Source organism: Alosa pseudoharengus, unplaced genomic scaffold, assembly GCF_046254945.1.
Source record: "Alosa pseudoharengus isolate Yale_2024_CS ecotype anadromous, Long Island Sound unplaced genomic scaffold, YU_APseudo_1.1 YU_APseudo_1.1_scf_16, whole genome shotgun sequence".
Lineage (NCBI taxonomy): Eukaryota > Metazoa > Chordata > Actinopteri > Clupeiformes > Clupeidae > Alosa > Alosa pseudoharengus.
Genome location: NW_027468630.1, coordinates 30,858,891 through 30,873,997, shown reverse-complemented (window position 1 = coordinate 30,873,997; position 15,107 = coordinate 30,858,891). Strand labels below are relative to the sequence as shown.

At 38.9% G+C, this 15,107-nt stretch overlaps 1 protein-coding gene across 2 annotated transcripts; it reads right to left on the bottom strand.

Moving 5' to 3' along the window:
- Positions 1-4,701: 4,701 nt before the first annotated feature.
- On the bottom strand, positions 4,702-11,812 carry cunh16orf87 (chromosome unknown C16orf87 homolog). 2 transcript variants are annotated; one of them, XM_076287712.1, is made up of 4 exons: positions 11,481-11,812; positions 10,425-10,521; positions 7,541-7,720; positions 4,702-6,181 (listed from the first exon to the last, which is right to left on the bottom strand). In XM_076287712.1, exons 1-4 carry the CDS (start codon positions 11,544-11,546, stop codon positions 6,060-6,062), a joined length of 465 nt encoding a protein of 154 aa, XP_076143827.1. In that variant the 5' UTR covers positions 11,547-11,812; the 3' UTR covers positions 4,702-6,059. The 2 variants fall into 2 exon arrangements, with proteins under 2 accessions (XP_076143827.1, XP_076143828.1); XM_076287713.1 differs by having other exon boundaries at positions 4,702-6,178.
- Between the last annotated feature and the right edge of the window lie 3,295 nt (positions 11,813-15,107).

Here is a 15,107-nt window from a genome sequence, read left to right as displayed (position 1 = left end):
CAGCCCCAGACATTAAATGGGGCCACCAGCAAACTCCGCAGCAATTTCACTCTGTCCTCAATGTCCTAGCCAAGCTTTAGCCACCACATATGACGCTGTGCAGTTGTAGCACATCTTTTGGGCCTGGCAGGGGCACAATGACTCGTGATCCCCATGCTGCTTTACTCTGTATATGGCCTGAACTTATTCCCCTTCAATTCTTATGGCCACCTTTTCAATATCATCCCTCGACCAAGCAAAGAATCCCTGTTCGTCCCAGTCTCTCATGCAATGGAAAGCAATTAAGATCATCAGTATTTCCATTATTCTGCCCTAGCTGATCTCATAGTCATGTGCCAACATCTCCGCCTACCTGGATACATGGAGAGGCCATCTGTGGAACTGCTGTCAATTTATTAAACAACGAGATTTCTGGTCAGTATTGCAAATCTGTAGCCAAAGATATTGTGGAACCTCTGGACAACTGTTTCCACTTTGTCTGACCCACTTGAGTAAGAAGAGTCAAGAATCCTTTAAATATCTACTACTTCTTATCTGTCTATCGAATGCCCTCTTGAAAGAAAATTATTGTAGTTCTTGTTGTTTTCATAAACATTATTAATTTTATAAACAATAGTATTAGTATTAAAATGCTATTCCTGCTCAATACATGAACATAAACATACAATAATTATTTTCTGGAGGTATGTAATATATCAGTCATTGTTTTAGGTCAAATAGCAGATGTGCATCATATTTACATGTAGAACTCCAAGACTTCAAAGCTTCACTAGAGAAATCAGAAGACCCATAATATGTGACCAAAACAACTAGCAACGCTCTCTTTCAGTATTTTTCACGTTACCTGTGTGCCATCTGGTGGAGGAATCAGATACTACACTCAATTGGTTGAACAATAGAACTATTCAGTATAGCACCCAAAATTAGGGCAAACTACTGGGAAAGCATTCCTTTGAGATTAAATATATTCGATGAAATAAATGGATTCCTTTTCAGAAGAGGATAAAAATAGTATCTAACTAGAGATACATTCTTAGCCAAACATATTCAGCTGAATTGCAGCCACAGCTTCCTGCTACCTCTGTTCATTCTGTAACTGCAGAAAACATTGTGGGTCAGCAATTCATAACTGGAGTGCTAAACATTTCATTAATTTTCTCTCAGGACAAGATGACCTTCCAAATGACCTTTCAGCCAAGATTCAGCACACAGCACTAATTAACGTTAATATGATGCTATAAAATATGACATTTGTGATAGAATATTCACATGATATTAATACAATATCATATACCATATACATGCAGCCATAATTCCTCAATAGTATTTTCTTAAATGCAATATTCTGCGCATGAGTAGAGATTTGACTGTTTATGGTTGGGTTAGACCCTAAAAGAACAATAGACACTCTTCCTGGTTAATGACATCATTTCTTAGTCATGTGACCTAGGAACACATTTATTACATCGAGTGGCATTTCCTCCCCTGATAATAGTGGGCACAATAGACCCATATTATATCACTCTGCTTGCCAAGCAGAATGGCTCCTGAAAAATAGAGACATTTTAGAGTAAGATCAGAAGAGTAGTGGAGTGCATACTGTTCTGATCATATTTCAATGTGACTACTAACCCTGGAGCAGTTGCTTGAAAAGGAATTGCGCAATAAAATTGCACTAATGTTACCTATTCCCTGTGAGTACATTTACAGTGAAATCTGAACTGTTATGAAAATTCTTCATATTTGTTTTATGCAACATTGTATTTTTTGCTTTCCCAGCTACTTGATCATACAGTGCATTAGTACGCATAAAAAAAAAAGTCCTATGAAATAATTAAAACTGCAGGCAACCAAGTTACAAACAAAACTAACAAAGCCTCCCAAGCTTTTTATGTAATGTAATGTAATGCTTTTCATATAGTTTTCAGCCATCCTAGTTAAATAACCCTGTGGTTACAACAGCACCAAAACACAGTTATTATTACATTATGTGTTTCTGAGATGGCTCCTGAAAAATAGAGACATTTTAGAGTAAGATCAGAAGAGTAGTGGAGTGCATACTGTTCTGATCATATTTCAATGTGACTACTAACCCTGGAGCAGTTGCTTGAAAAGGAATTGCGCAATAAAATTGCACTAATGTTACTTATTCCCTGTGAGTACATTTACAGTGAAATCTGAACTGTTATGAAAATTCTTCATAATTTGTTTTATGCAACATTGTATTTTTTGCTTTCCCAGCTACTTGATCATATACAGTGCATTAGTACGCATTAAAAAAAAGTCCTATGAAATAATTAAAACTGCAGGCAACCATGTTACAAACAAAACTAACAAAGCCTCCCAAGCTTTTTATGTAATGTAATGTAATGCTTTTCATATAGTTTTCAGCCATCCTAGTTAAATAACCCTGTGGTTACAACAGCACTAAAACACAGTTATTATTACATTATGTGTTTCTGAGAGATGCCAGCTTTAAAAAAAAAAAAAAAGATATAGCATAGCCTAGATGCATCCTTATTTCTGTGAGAATTCAGTGGAAACACTGTCAGAGAGGGTGGCTTGTTCAGCAACATTGCTTCCTGTCACCACACAAATCAGTACAAGAACCTCTGAGTTCATACTCATCCTCCAGGCCATTGAACAGAGTCAACCAAGGACTAATATTTACATATATGGAGGGTAAATGTCCCTGCCAATAAAAGGTCCAACAAACACCAAGGTTATTATTTCTGCTGTTGTTTATTATACTGTAGGGGCAATCATGATAAACTGCATAGCTTCTCTGCTATAAATGGTTTGGATAAGTGTGTGCTATATAAACCACAGGCAGAGTCAAGGATATCATTTGTGTTGCTGACATTCATTTGAGGTAACATCTTCTCTCTTCCTGCTCACACTCAAGGCTATTGTGACGTGACATGAGTGAGTCAGCCTCTACCCCACTCGTCTTGTTTTCCTTCTGTGATACATCATGACTGTCATTACCTCAAGAAGAACAAGAAAGATGAGGTGGAAAATGCAGCATTAGTAAAAACAGTCTGTGTGTGTGTGTGTGTGTTTGTGTGCCGAAGAGTGAGTGATACAGAGACAGAGACAAAGACAGAGAGAAAGAGAATATATGTGTATTTGATTCTGAGTTGTCATCTGTGGATGAGCTTGGTTGAGGGAGGAACTTCCCTAAGAGACACAGTGTTGTCGTTAGGGTAACCTGACAGTCACGTGAGCTTGTCTTCCAGGTTTGGTTTCTTATCACGGTGGTCCCATGTGAATGGAATGACTGTACAGAGCAGAGCAGAGGGAAATCCCCATTGAAGTGTACAAGCCCTCAACATTGTGCTAAGCTCTCCCTCTCTCAGGCTCTCTCTGACTACGGAGAGGGCTGATTACACCGTCTGTGCAGGCAAACCACATAATCCCCTTGTGACATAATTAAATGCCAACTATGAATGCTAAACCTACATTTTAATTAAGCATGCTACATTTTAGTTGTATCCATATTTTCGAGTGCTGCATTGTTTTCACACATACAGTGCAACGCGTAGGAAAGACTTGTGCTGACCAAGCAAGATTTCTGGTTCACGGCAGCTTGTACCCCCGAGCACAGTGATCATTTGCAACCCCCCCTCTCTCCCTACCTCCTCTCTTCCCCACTGCTCTCCTTTACTGTCTTATTGTGCTCTTTTCAGGAGGATGGTCATGCTGGATAATGCAACAGGCAACTCCCATCCTGGGTAATGATACTATCAGTAGTTAGGCTGTAGGGTTTGCAGTCGGCGGCCACACTTAGCATATTGCAGGCACACCAAACACCAAGCCATCTCAAGTTTCAGTCAATTTAAATCCATGCTGAGGTAGTAACTGCTGAGCACACCAAATGTGGGCCAGTGCACCACACAGCACAGTGTCAGGGAGGTGCCACCGAGGCACTGTGACAGCGGGAGTTGTGAGGTTTGGATCTTCCATGGAAACCTGTTGACATTCCACAGGGATGATCCAAGTCAGGAGGAGTCTTTCCAACTAAAGCCAAGAAGGCAAAAAAGCGAGAAAGCAAAAAAGGAAAATAACAGGGAGGGACATATCTGTAAGAACCATTTCACCATGCAGGAGTTATTTCCTAAATACCATTTCCGTTTACAAAAAAAGTGAAATGCTAAATCAATAAAACAGTCGGCCACTACATATTGGTAGATCTAAATGCGTTTTGGCCCAATTTGTATTTCACCATAACTGCTTGAAGGCAGCAGTGCCTTCCCTGTGCATAAACAGAAAGCAATGTAGGTCAGTCATATATCATGTACTGCTGAATCGCTTGGTTTTATTTCACTTGCATGCATGATTACCATCTTCTGCAATAACACAGCCTGAAAGCAACATGGGTTTTTTAAAGATAAATGATCGATGTCCATTTAGCATCTGATCCATCTACGCTCTTGTTTCAGACATGATGTAAGCAGGCATAATAAACAACAAACATACCGCGCTATTCAGCAGAAACTATACCTCTGAGAAACTTTGATTCCGTTATCACCCTTCTGCTCATGACTCGTTTCAGTTCATTAAAATAATTGTGTTAAATGTGTCCTTTCGGTAATGGGTTACAGTCATTTTGCTCACAACACCGAATTAAGCTCTCTGTACTGAAAATGGCAGCCTTTTAACAGGTAAAATTACTACAGTAAAGAATGCACACAAACCAGATTAATAGTAAATCATTATTTTTTATTTTAGAATGATTTTTAATATAAGCAGGAGGAGTGATGTGGTCTGTGGGTTTTGCAACAGCCATTACTGTCAAATAATCCCCCACACAATAGCAAGCACAGTATGGTGCTACTGATCTGCACTTCCCATCCAAAGCTCTAACAGAGCATATTCTAGGTTGTGGTATTTGGCAGAGACATTCCAGAACACCATATTACTTTTTTCGCTTTGAAACTGAACAAGTCAGGTCTGTTGACTGTTCTTTTAAGGTCCTTGCTCACAACAAAATACAACACAATGATCAAATTCCCCCTATGTGTTGAAATCACTTTTGCTATCATTTTTCATCTGTTCTCTCTAAATTCCAGATCATTTTGTTCTGGCGATAAATTGGGAGCAGATCACAGCCTGGAGTCAGATTGTATCACAGGAATCGTTCTTTAAAATAATACTTAAAAGGATTTTCTGTGTTGGAACATAAGCCTAGTGGAGTGCAGTAATCTGAAGATGTTTTCCCATTAATGGACAACTGAGACAGTGCAAAAACAAAAGACCAAGTATGGCAGGAATTTACCTCTTGTAACCTCAGTTGTTAAAATCAAAGTGGATTTTTCCTTTGACACTTAATACGCTCATATACAGAGCAAATATTACATTAGATATGCTTTGCCACTTATGAAACAGAAACAAAAGAGGATAATAAAATAAGCATTTAAATTAGAGTGGAACGGGCATAATAAATAAAGATATACAATGGTATTCCCCCAAGCATAAAAACTAGGTTTGCTAGTCAACGACAGGGCTGCATGGCATCTACAATGAACAGTTAAGTAGATCAGCAAACCTAGGACTACACTGAAGTCACAATTACAGTACCCGAACAGCCCTGTGACAGTTTAGAGCAAAACCTGGCATAGTTATCACCTCCTTTTAAAAAACAGTCAGCTCTACTGAACAGCTTGCATTCCTCTATCGATGGCGATGGACCCTCAGCTTATTGTGTCATGTAAAATCTGATGAAAAGATAAATACATATAGACTTCGCAGAGCACCAGAATCTTTTGCCCACAGAGGCTTCGTTTCTCACGCTTCCTCGTCAAGTCAGCCAGTGGTTCCACCTCCTCTCTCCAGGCAGAGCAGGTGTCTGCATGGCTACGTTTCCCAGGCAACACCCCAGGTGTCAACCAGTCCAAGTGGCTCCCACTATCAAAAGTAGGTTTGAGTCTTAAAGTCCTCCTCGCCCATACCCCCCCCCATCCCTCCCCCACCCCTCTTCTGTCATACACAGAGGCCATGCCTGGGCCTCGGCAGCAGGACTCCTGAGTTTCACCTGTCAGTCAGCACCAGTGTAACAGCTACAGGATCAGTCTCTGGCCAAGGATCTTACGGTTGATTTCAGCCAAGGCCACCGAGAACACAAAGGCCTTCTCGTCTGACAGATTGGCGTAGATATCGACCTCCTTCTCTTGTTTTTCTACTGTCACAACACAAAAGAGTAATAGGACACATTTGTGAGAATGACTAAGACAATATACAATCTTAATATACAAATAAATATTTCAAGTCCATAGGCCCATGCACATTTAATTATAATTTTGTGATTTACAATGTATTGTTGAATTACATTCCTTATCAACTCCTGATTAGGGCTGTGAAAAATGATACACTTCCAAATAAACTGTGACATGCATATTCCCCTGCCTGAAAGAGTAGATATAGCGCCAGCTCCAAAAGTGACACCATGATTTATTTAGCAGTGAGCCGAGAGCAGCCCGCCTGTAAATCATTAATCTGAACACAATGACTCCCACTTCACCACCATGCTTAACTAATCGAGCTCTTCTCCTGCTTTTGGAGCAGATATTCTTCCCATGCGCTACGATAAATGTTATTCAGTGTAATTAATCTAATAAACTACAATGCAGCGATTACTGTTAGAGCAGACCTTTGCTAAAGAATTCACAGAGCAGACTAACACCAACAACCATGTTTGCTTTGTTCACTATGACAACGTGGATCTTGCCTCACAGGGGTGAAAATTGGACACCATCCCTGACATAATGTCTCTGTAAACTAGATCCTGTCACCTCCTTCAATTCAGCCAACATGTCATATGAAAAGTCCAGAATCTGTGCATCCCTCTCCCTCCCTCCCTCACTCACTCTCACACAGGACTGAAAGGGTATTTGCAATATGCGGGTTGCTGTGTGAGCTGACTAAGGAATGAGATGAGAGAAGCAGCTTAAATCCTCTAGATAACTCCAGCAAAGGAGAATGAATCCTCTGAAAACAGATGCCTGTCAAATAGTATTTTCAAAGAACTGAATGGGGAAATGAAGGAGAAATGCACAAACCATAACATAGTCTTCAACTACACATACTGGTTTAGCACCCTATACATACATCTACACTCCGACAAGTGGAATAGAAATGTCAGAATTTATTATTTTTTGACAATGGTATAATATTCAGCAGCAGAAAATGATTGTGTGCCTCCCGTCTTGAAAAGGTTATCATTTAAATTGTTCATCCTAAAGCCCTCATTGGTGTTAATAATGTCAAAATGCGTTTGAAATGTACATCTCAGAGCTGCCAGTATACTGTGCTAAACTGTCTGTGAAAGGTATGCACAGAATGCAGTCACACCACTCTGTGCCAGTCAGCTTATTGAACAAAATGGCACAGAATAATGCCCACAACAGCACAACTTACTGACCTTACTTTCCTAGTCTCTTAATACAATACAATACCTAGTCTCTTAATACAATACAATACTTTACCTAGTCTCTTAATACAATACAGCCGATGAAAGCAGGACTCCAGGTGACAGAATTACCTTTCTCCTCCTCCTGTTTCTTCAGACCTGTGGTCTTAGGTCTACCCCTTCCTCTGCGAATCTGCTCTGATTGGCTGTTGGAGCGAGACCGCCTTCTGTTTTCCATATCATTAGTGGAGGTAGAGTTGATCTTTTCTCGGCGGATTCGTTCCGTCCGTCTTCTCTTTGCATCCAGTTTATCTAATGGTAAAAAAAAAAGAGTTAAAGACCACTGTAAACAAAAAAAAACAAAAATTGCATGTGACCGTACAACAAAAGCCAATAAATGTTTACGCTTCACTTCAATGTTGATCCCCCCCCCCTAGTTCTGCTCAATGGTACCTCCAGTGGACAAAAATGAAAACTGACACTTCAGCAACATTTCAAAAAGGTAAAAGCAGAATGGCTTTAATTACATATGTTACATCATGCATGTGCTGCTGGTGTTGTTGATAGAATACCAGCACAGAACAAGATGACCTTGTTAAATAAATACAAGAAAGATGTGTTCCTGAATATTCAAATACACGTTTTACACATTTTAACTAAACAATTTCCTCATAAATTAGCTCAAAAAATCCTGCAACCCAGGCTGCACCACATAACGTGCTGTTCTATCCCCCACTGACAGCAGTATATATGGGTCAACAGTGTGGCTATCTCCTCAGACTCAGGGATCTAATCAGCAAGCCACTCATTAGCCTAACAGGAAGTAGGCCTGCTGCTTTACTCATGGGGAATTATTTTTATGGCTCTTCATCCTTAAAAATGAACTGAAAATGGTGACACACTGTGACACCTCAGAGGTGTGGGAGGAGAAAGAAACAGAAAGAGTGTAGAGTGGTTTCACAATGACTACCAATCAAATGCATGACACTGCCTGCCAAGATCTCACCATTGAGAGTTATACATTAACACATGCAGATGAACACTCAATGAGCCATGTCCATTTTCTTTATATTTTGAACCTATATACTCTTGAGAGAGTGTGCCATGTTGTGATTTAACATTCACAAGACACAAGATGTGTTTGCTCATCTTATTTTAATAGATTTTGAGTTCTTTCCAGTGCAGCAGGCAGTGCCTTTTAAGCATTTCCATCCCATGAAAGACTGCACAGCTGAGGAATTCTAGTCTTGCCAACAGCCTGCCTCAACAGGAACACAAATGTCTTGAGAGAGATTAAGGATATGACTCATTTTATTTGCAGAAGGTTGTGACACATTCGCCATACTGCACTGGTTTATAATCATTAGATATTTAGTTAAATCAGTCACAAAGAAAACAGAAACGCTTCATTCTAACATGTTATATTTGTAACTTAAAGGAATACACTGGTCTTGAGATCCTTCACTGTTTTCGTTTTACACCTGTGTTTTTGTTTTCAAAAAATAAAATGACATTTACTCACATTTGCATAATGGGCAGCATTTTCCAAAAAGAAGGATTTGAAAATAACTATACAATTTCATCACATTGGCTAAGATATAAAATTGGTTCTTGTAGTTATTTTTATGCTGGATGGCAGCCTATGCTAACATGGAAAGATGAATTCCTGAATAGTGGAGCTGATATTTGGCTGAGGAAAAGTAAATGGTGAACTCTTGTGAAAAGGGAGAGAAAGAATGCTTGCTAACACCCGTCATTAAAGACGAGAGAGCTGTAATCTAAAACTCGCCTCGGCCTACTCACAAGGAGACATTCTTCTCTTCCATGGACAACCATGTTTATACATTTTACTGTAAAACTAATAAAACCATATTAAAGTTAGGTATTAGAGATCACATATTATAGCCAATCCTACATAGTTATAGCCTTTCATTTAGCACCAAACAAAAGTACAGGCCATTTTTGTGCTGTCTCTCTTTAATCTGTAAAAAGAATTTGGTAATTTGCATACCACTACATATCCCGATAGCATATATATATATGATATCATATATGAGGGTACACATACTAAACCAGCCTCTGCTCATGCAGTCAGGGAGAAAGCTAGTAATCTGTTAACATGCTGAACCACTCAGCCAGGCCCCATTGCCTCATGTCTGATCTGTACACACTGCCCAGGTTCAACCGTATCATTATGAAATCAAGCTAGTGGCTCATCACCTGGACTTTCTCATCAAGAACAAATTACTTCTGTCCATGAGGACTCTACAGGCTTGTTTCATACATTCTCACCTCCTGCCTCCCCAACACACACATGACAGAAGCACACTAAAATCAAAAGCAACATATGACGTGGAAATACCAGTTCATTATAATAATTTCTTTCAAGATTAACCGTCAAGTTAGACTTATTCCATGCTCAACTTAATATGCACAAGTGGCTTCTTTTATTGAGACGGATGTTGTACTCTCCCACTCTGAAACAACATAGTGGGGAGACTGAAGGAACAAGCTTTTCAGCCAGGAATTAGTAAACCCATCCCCCATGACTCTCCACACACAGGCAAACAGTGCTTTCAGGCAGTCACTACTGGCTGCTGCTGTCTATTGCACCACTCAATTCTACATTGTGAACTGCCCCTGTTGACTAAACTAGCCTACACATAGATAGACTATCTGACAGTAAAGCCTGGAGGCTTACTGTTTGCAAAATTCCTATGTTAAAGGAATATGTATGAAAAGTCAATGGACTTCCAGATTAAATTGTTTTAGTCTACATGCCATAAACTTGACTAACCTATATGAGGTCATATGAAGACATTCATAAGGCTCCTACCAAATTCATACCACAATCATCAGAAATAGGTTATATAGGCATATATTTTCTGGTAGTTATGCCCTGACCAGACCCTCTGAGTAGAAACAGAATTCCAAAATAGATCATCGCATGTAATATTGAAACTCAAAATCTACTTATTTTGCATTGTAAATTATTCATCAAGTAAATAAGCATTACCTAATGCTGGTGGTGATCTTTCATTTAGTTTGGCATTTAAGAGCTTTCGGCTAATGAACACATAACCGCAGGGACAGGACTTGCAAGCTACAGGGATCTGCGAGGAAAAAGAAAAATCCAAGGTTAATATTTGAGAAGTAGGGTAGGTAGTATCAGCATTTCACAAAGGTTTGCATGCACAGCACATCTGACGAATAGGCTATCTACCACATAGCGGTGTTATCTTTGATAATGTAGGTTTGGGCGAGCAGCGAGAAAATATCCAAAGCATTACGCATGTGTTCTGTATTAGGAACTGATCATCGCTATGTTATGTCCTTCATAATATATGATAAAAAGTCGCTGGTGCTAGCCAGCAAGAAACTACATTTTTGGACACGTGCCGATAATACCAACGACCAAGCCATTCATAACAGCTAAACGTGACTGATTCCTCTACGACCGAATAATGTTTCGATCGATAAGGACAGGACAATGGGAAACTATAAACTGAAATTCTTCTGTAATTTCACTGTCGCCATTTCATTCACCGATGGTTAATGTGGCATACGTTAAGGGTGCTATCGCCCCAGTCATAAGAAATCCTAATCAAACAGGAAAAGCCATAGGCTAACCAAACATTCAAGATGAAACATTGTGCCAATCACCTATTCAAAAGTTGCCTATAAATTGCAACTTAGCAATATTAAGGAGTGATAGGCTATAGTGCATCAAAAATAAGGAAACGTCTAGGTACACAGATCTTTACCACAATATTCCGACTGACAGTCTGTAAAATATGTCGGTTACAGAATGATTCAAGCACAAGCTACACTCGTGTCTAGCGATATGGATCCGACCAAACTTGTAAACTAATGAATCACTAACTGAAATAAGAAAGACATTTACAAAGTGAAATCGCTTGCATTAGATGTAATACATCTTGAAACCCCTCCCATTCAGAACTTTGACATAGTTGCTTGAGTGATCCTTGCTGCCTAGAGTTGAGCAGCCAAACAGCTCCTAAAATGTATCAAAGACATAGCAAAATTGTTACAAATATTAAACGTTCCTCACCTGTTGGTCGCAATCAGGACATGATTTGGTGGCCATTTTCACTTTCTTGGTTTTATTCGCTGACATTTTTTGATAACAGTCGTAGCAGTGCTGTAGGCTCGACTATCTCTCTCTCCCGCAGCCTGCTCTAAAACTTCTCCTTGCCACTGCACTTTCTGTATTATATGAAGTGCAGCTGATTGTGTCCCGGGAGCTCAGGCACATAAGCCAAACCAACATCAATCACACTAAAGCATTGGCCATGCGCACTAGTGCAGTAAGAGATCTCAATATGGTTTTTCCACATTATAACAATGAGCATGCGCGACAACACTCCAGCTTTGAAGGCAAAAACAGCTCTTATGAATTTCGTCCTGTGATATTTCTTCTATCTACATGCCCTGAACAGAGCATGCGTTCATGATGTCCTTGTCACATGGTCACAGAACAATAGGTGCTGTTTGGGTTAATTTGTTGCAAGTCCACGATTGCTCAGTAAAATGAAGTTGTTGAGAAGAGTAGACTGTATTCAAATATATATATATAAATATTTTATTAAATGTGAAATTCCTATTACAATCTGGGTGAGAATGATGGTATTGCTTCTGATATAGCACGTGGGTGGAGCAGGGTAATGTATAGTAACAGTTGGTCTGAGCTTATTAGACATTGAGTCTAAGAACAAGAGGGAAGGCTTTAAACTATTTACATGGCCCCATCCCCCACACACCCAGCCAGGCTTGGAGCAATGCTTCTCATCCTGGTGCTTTGCAGGAGGCAGGGCTACTTAAATACTTAAACATTTTCAAAAAGGTTTCAAGTATCACATTTGTCTTTCCCACCTGATATTCGATTAATTTTTATAAACCAAGAGAATACAATGTATTTGTGATTATGCGAATGAGATATTTGATAACATTTCTCAGGACAGTATATGTTTATGTATGTATGTATGTATGCATATGTATATGTATTAATTTATCTATTTGTATGTGATATCACTGTAGGCTATGAATGGAACATTAACCTTAAATTACAAATAGTGTTATGAGTAATAATAACTCTGTGACTTTCATAGGCCATCAAGTAATTGTTGTGTCGTGCTTCCTGTTCATATGTTTAAGCTCAGAATCTGTCATGAGTGCAGCACACATACTTCTCACTTCCTTTTGTGCCACATCAGAGGACACTGTTCTTTCAGCAGCCTATCAGGTTGGAACAGGGATCCATGACACAAGTCTATAAATATTTATGTTGGTAGGCGCAGAATATCAAAATGGCAAATAGAAAGTGGGCACAGATAAGCTGTAGGCCTTTCATTTGTTACAACACTCTTTTTTACTGGGGTCATTGCGGCAATTTAAAAACCTGCAACAATGAAAGGTCATCCTAGATGACATGACATTATAAATATGTGAAAGACACATTTACATAATTTATGCTTGGTATAGCCTAACAGTAAAAGTCAAACAAACATTGGCAAAAGTAAACAATAATTAGATAGATATTAGTTTCAAACTTTAGGACTATTTATAATGTATGAATTCCATGATATTAGTTTGGCAGCAATAATAGTTGATTACATTTTTTTAAGTAAAAATTGTGCGGATTTCTACAATTTTTGAGGTAAGCCAAGGAACTAGTTTTAACACTCAATTGTTAAATTGTTAATTGTTAATTTTATAATATTTGGTCTTTCGAGAGATTGAAAATCTGACACTAGCTGTGCAAGGTTCTTCGTATTTTCTGACTGGAAAACATGCTAAAGAACTTGAAGCTTTGCATGACATAACATTTCGGAATTAACCACCTCGTTTTTATCGGTGCCAGCTAAGCTATTTTGACCTTTACAAAACAAGGTACACAAGGTGCAACAGCATTGGTTAGCAGTTAGTTTGCTGTTTTAGGCAAAACTCTGTTTGCTTACGTACAAAACCCCTCTCTACAAATAGAAATGTATTTACATAAATTATAATTTCATTGGAGAATTATTAAATGTATGATTAAACCTTATCTAAGACAATTTGACCATGATCCTTCATATTTAAAATAATTTCTTTCATAATGTGAAATGCAAACATTTCAAATGTATTTCTTATTAGAACTGTAGCTGTTAAACCATAATGCCTTTTTACTTCTACTAACAATAATATCCTGTCTGTCTATGATGTTGGCAGCTTATGCCAAGACAAAGGGGCGATCTTTATGATTAAAAACTGTACCTCATATGCCTATAGACTAAACAACCATGGCAGCATGCTGAAGTTTGTTCTTGCTGACAAAGACCTTTCCAGTCAGGCTCATCAGGCTAATGTGAACAAGGAGAAAGAGGTCAAAGATCTTCATAGAGCCTCTCTGTGTCCCCTGTTTCTCATTCAGTGTCTTACAACTCTTCCCTGAAAGAGCATCAGGGCACACAAAAGAGCTCCACATAACAGTTTATCCATGGGCTCTACTGTGTTTGCGTCTCAGTAAAAAAAATAGTGTATTTCATGCTATCATAGAGATAACCTCACTGAGCAGTAAGGCATCTGTGTGTGTGCATGGAGGGTATTCATTCCATAACCTATATAAACTTGGGCTAAATTGCAATCATATTAGGAATCACAAGTGAAAATGAAAAGTGAAAATGCAGTGAAATAAAGCTGACTTCACTCTTTTACTGAAAATATAAAATATATAACACGTCTATAGACTGTAGGCCTAGAGTAGCCCATGCATCATCAACAGTTCTGATTGGAGTGAGGCACAGTGATTATTGCAGTAAGTGATTATATCCAGAAGATGGCACTCTTTACATGTATAATACATAGCACAACAGCCTAGCCCTAGTACCTTTTTATTGATCATAGAGCAGCAAAGAGTTTTGGTCTAAAAATAAGGCTACTCATCAAGTCATATAAATCTTACAAAGACCAAAAGCAAAGTTGATACAATCTGGCATGCTAAATGATATCTTGCCATTCATTGGTATTGTCATTGAGTGAATATTTTACTACAGTTCTTGCATTTACATAGCAGTGTAGGCCTATATTCTGGACCACAGTGCCTGATGGCTGGAGTAGGTTATGCACTATTCTGTATTTCTGACACATTTTGGTGGCTTTTTTTTTGACAACTGAAATACAGAATGATTTAACTTCTGCGGATAGGATGTGTGTTTTGTGACATGAAAACTGAAAGCGATAAATCAGAAACCTTGACACTTACTGTCCCTGTTCACATTTGTGCTTTTTGATGATGAAAGCTATCACAACAAGGCCATTTAGGCTATTATATGACCACGAATTGTCTCCTCATTAACTCTACAAATTAGGGCTTCAGACTCACAAATAATTGTGGCCTAAGTAAATACGCAATAAGCCTATGAAATAATTAAGTCAAGACTACTGCAAAACTAGGAAGGACTGATGTCAGGAACTAAAGGTAGGCCTTTCCGAAAGTGATGTGGCGCTAATTTTATTCGTAATGGGCTGTTCTTTCAACCAGCCCAGACGTAGGCCTAATGTTGTCTAGATGGGTATAGTAGTTCACAATGACATGCGTGAATCCATGGTCTTGACGACTTCATACACGAAAAACTACAACACCCAGTAGAGCACTGGCCTACTAGCCTAGTGGTAGCTGATTGTTCTGACAGACGCGTAA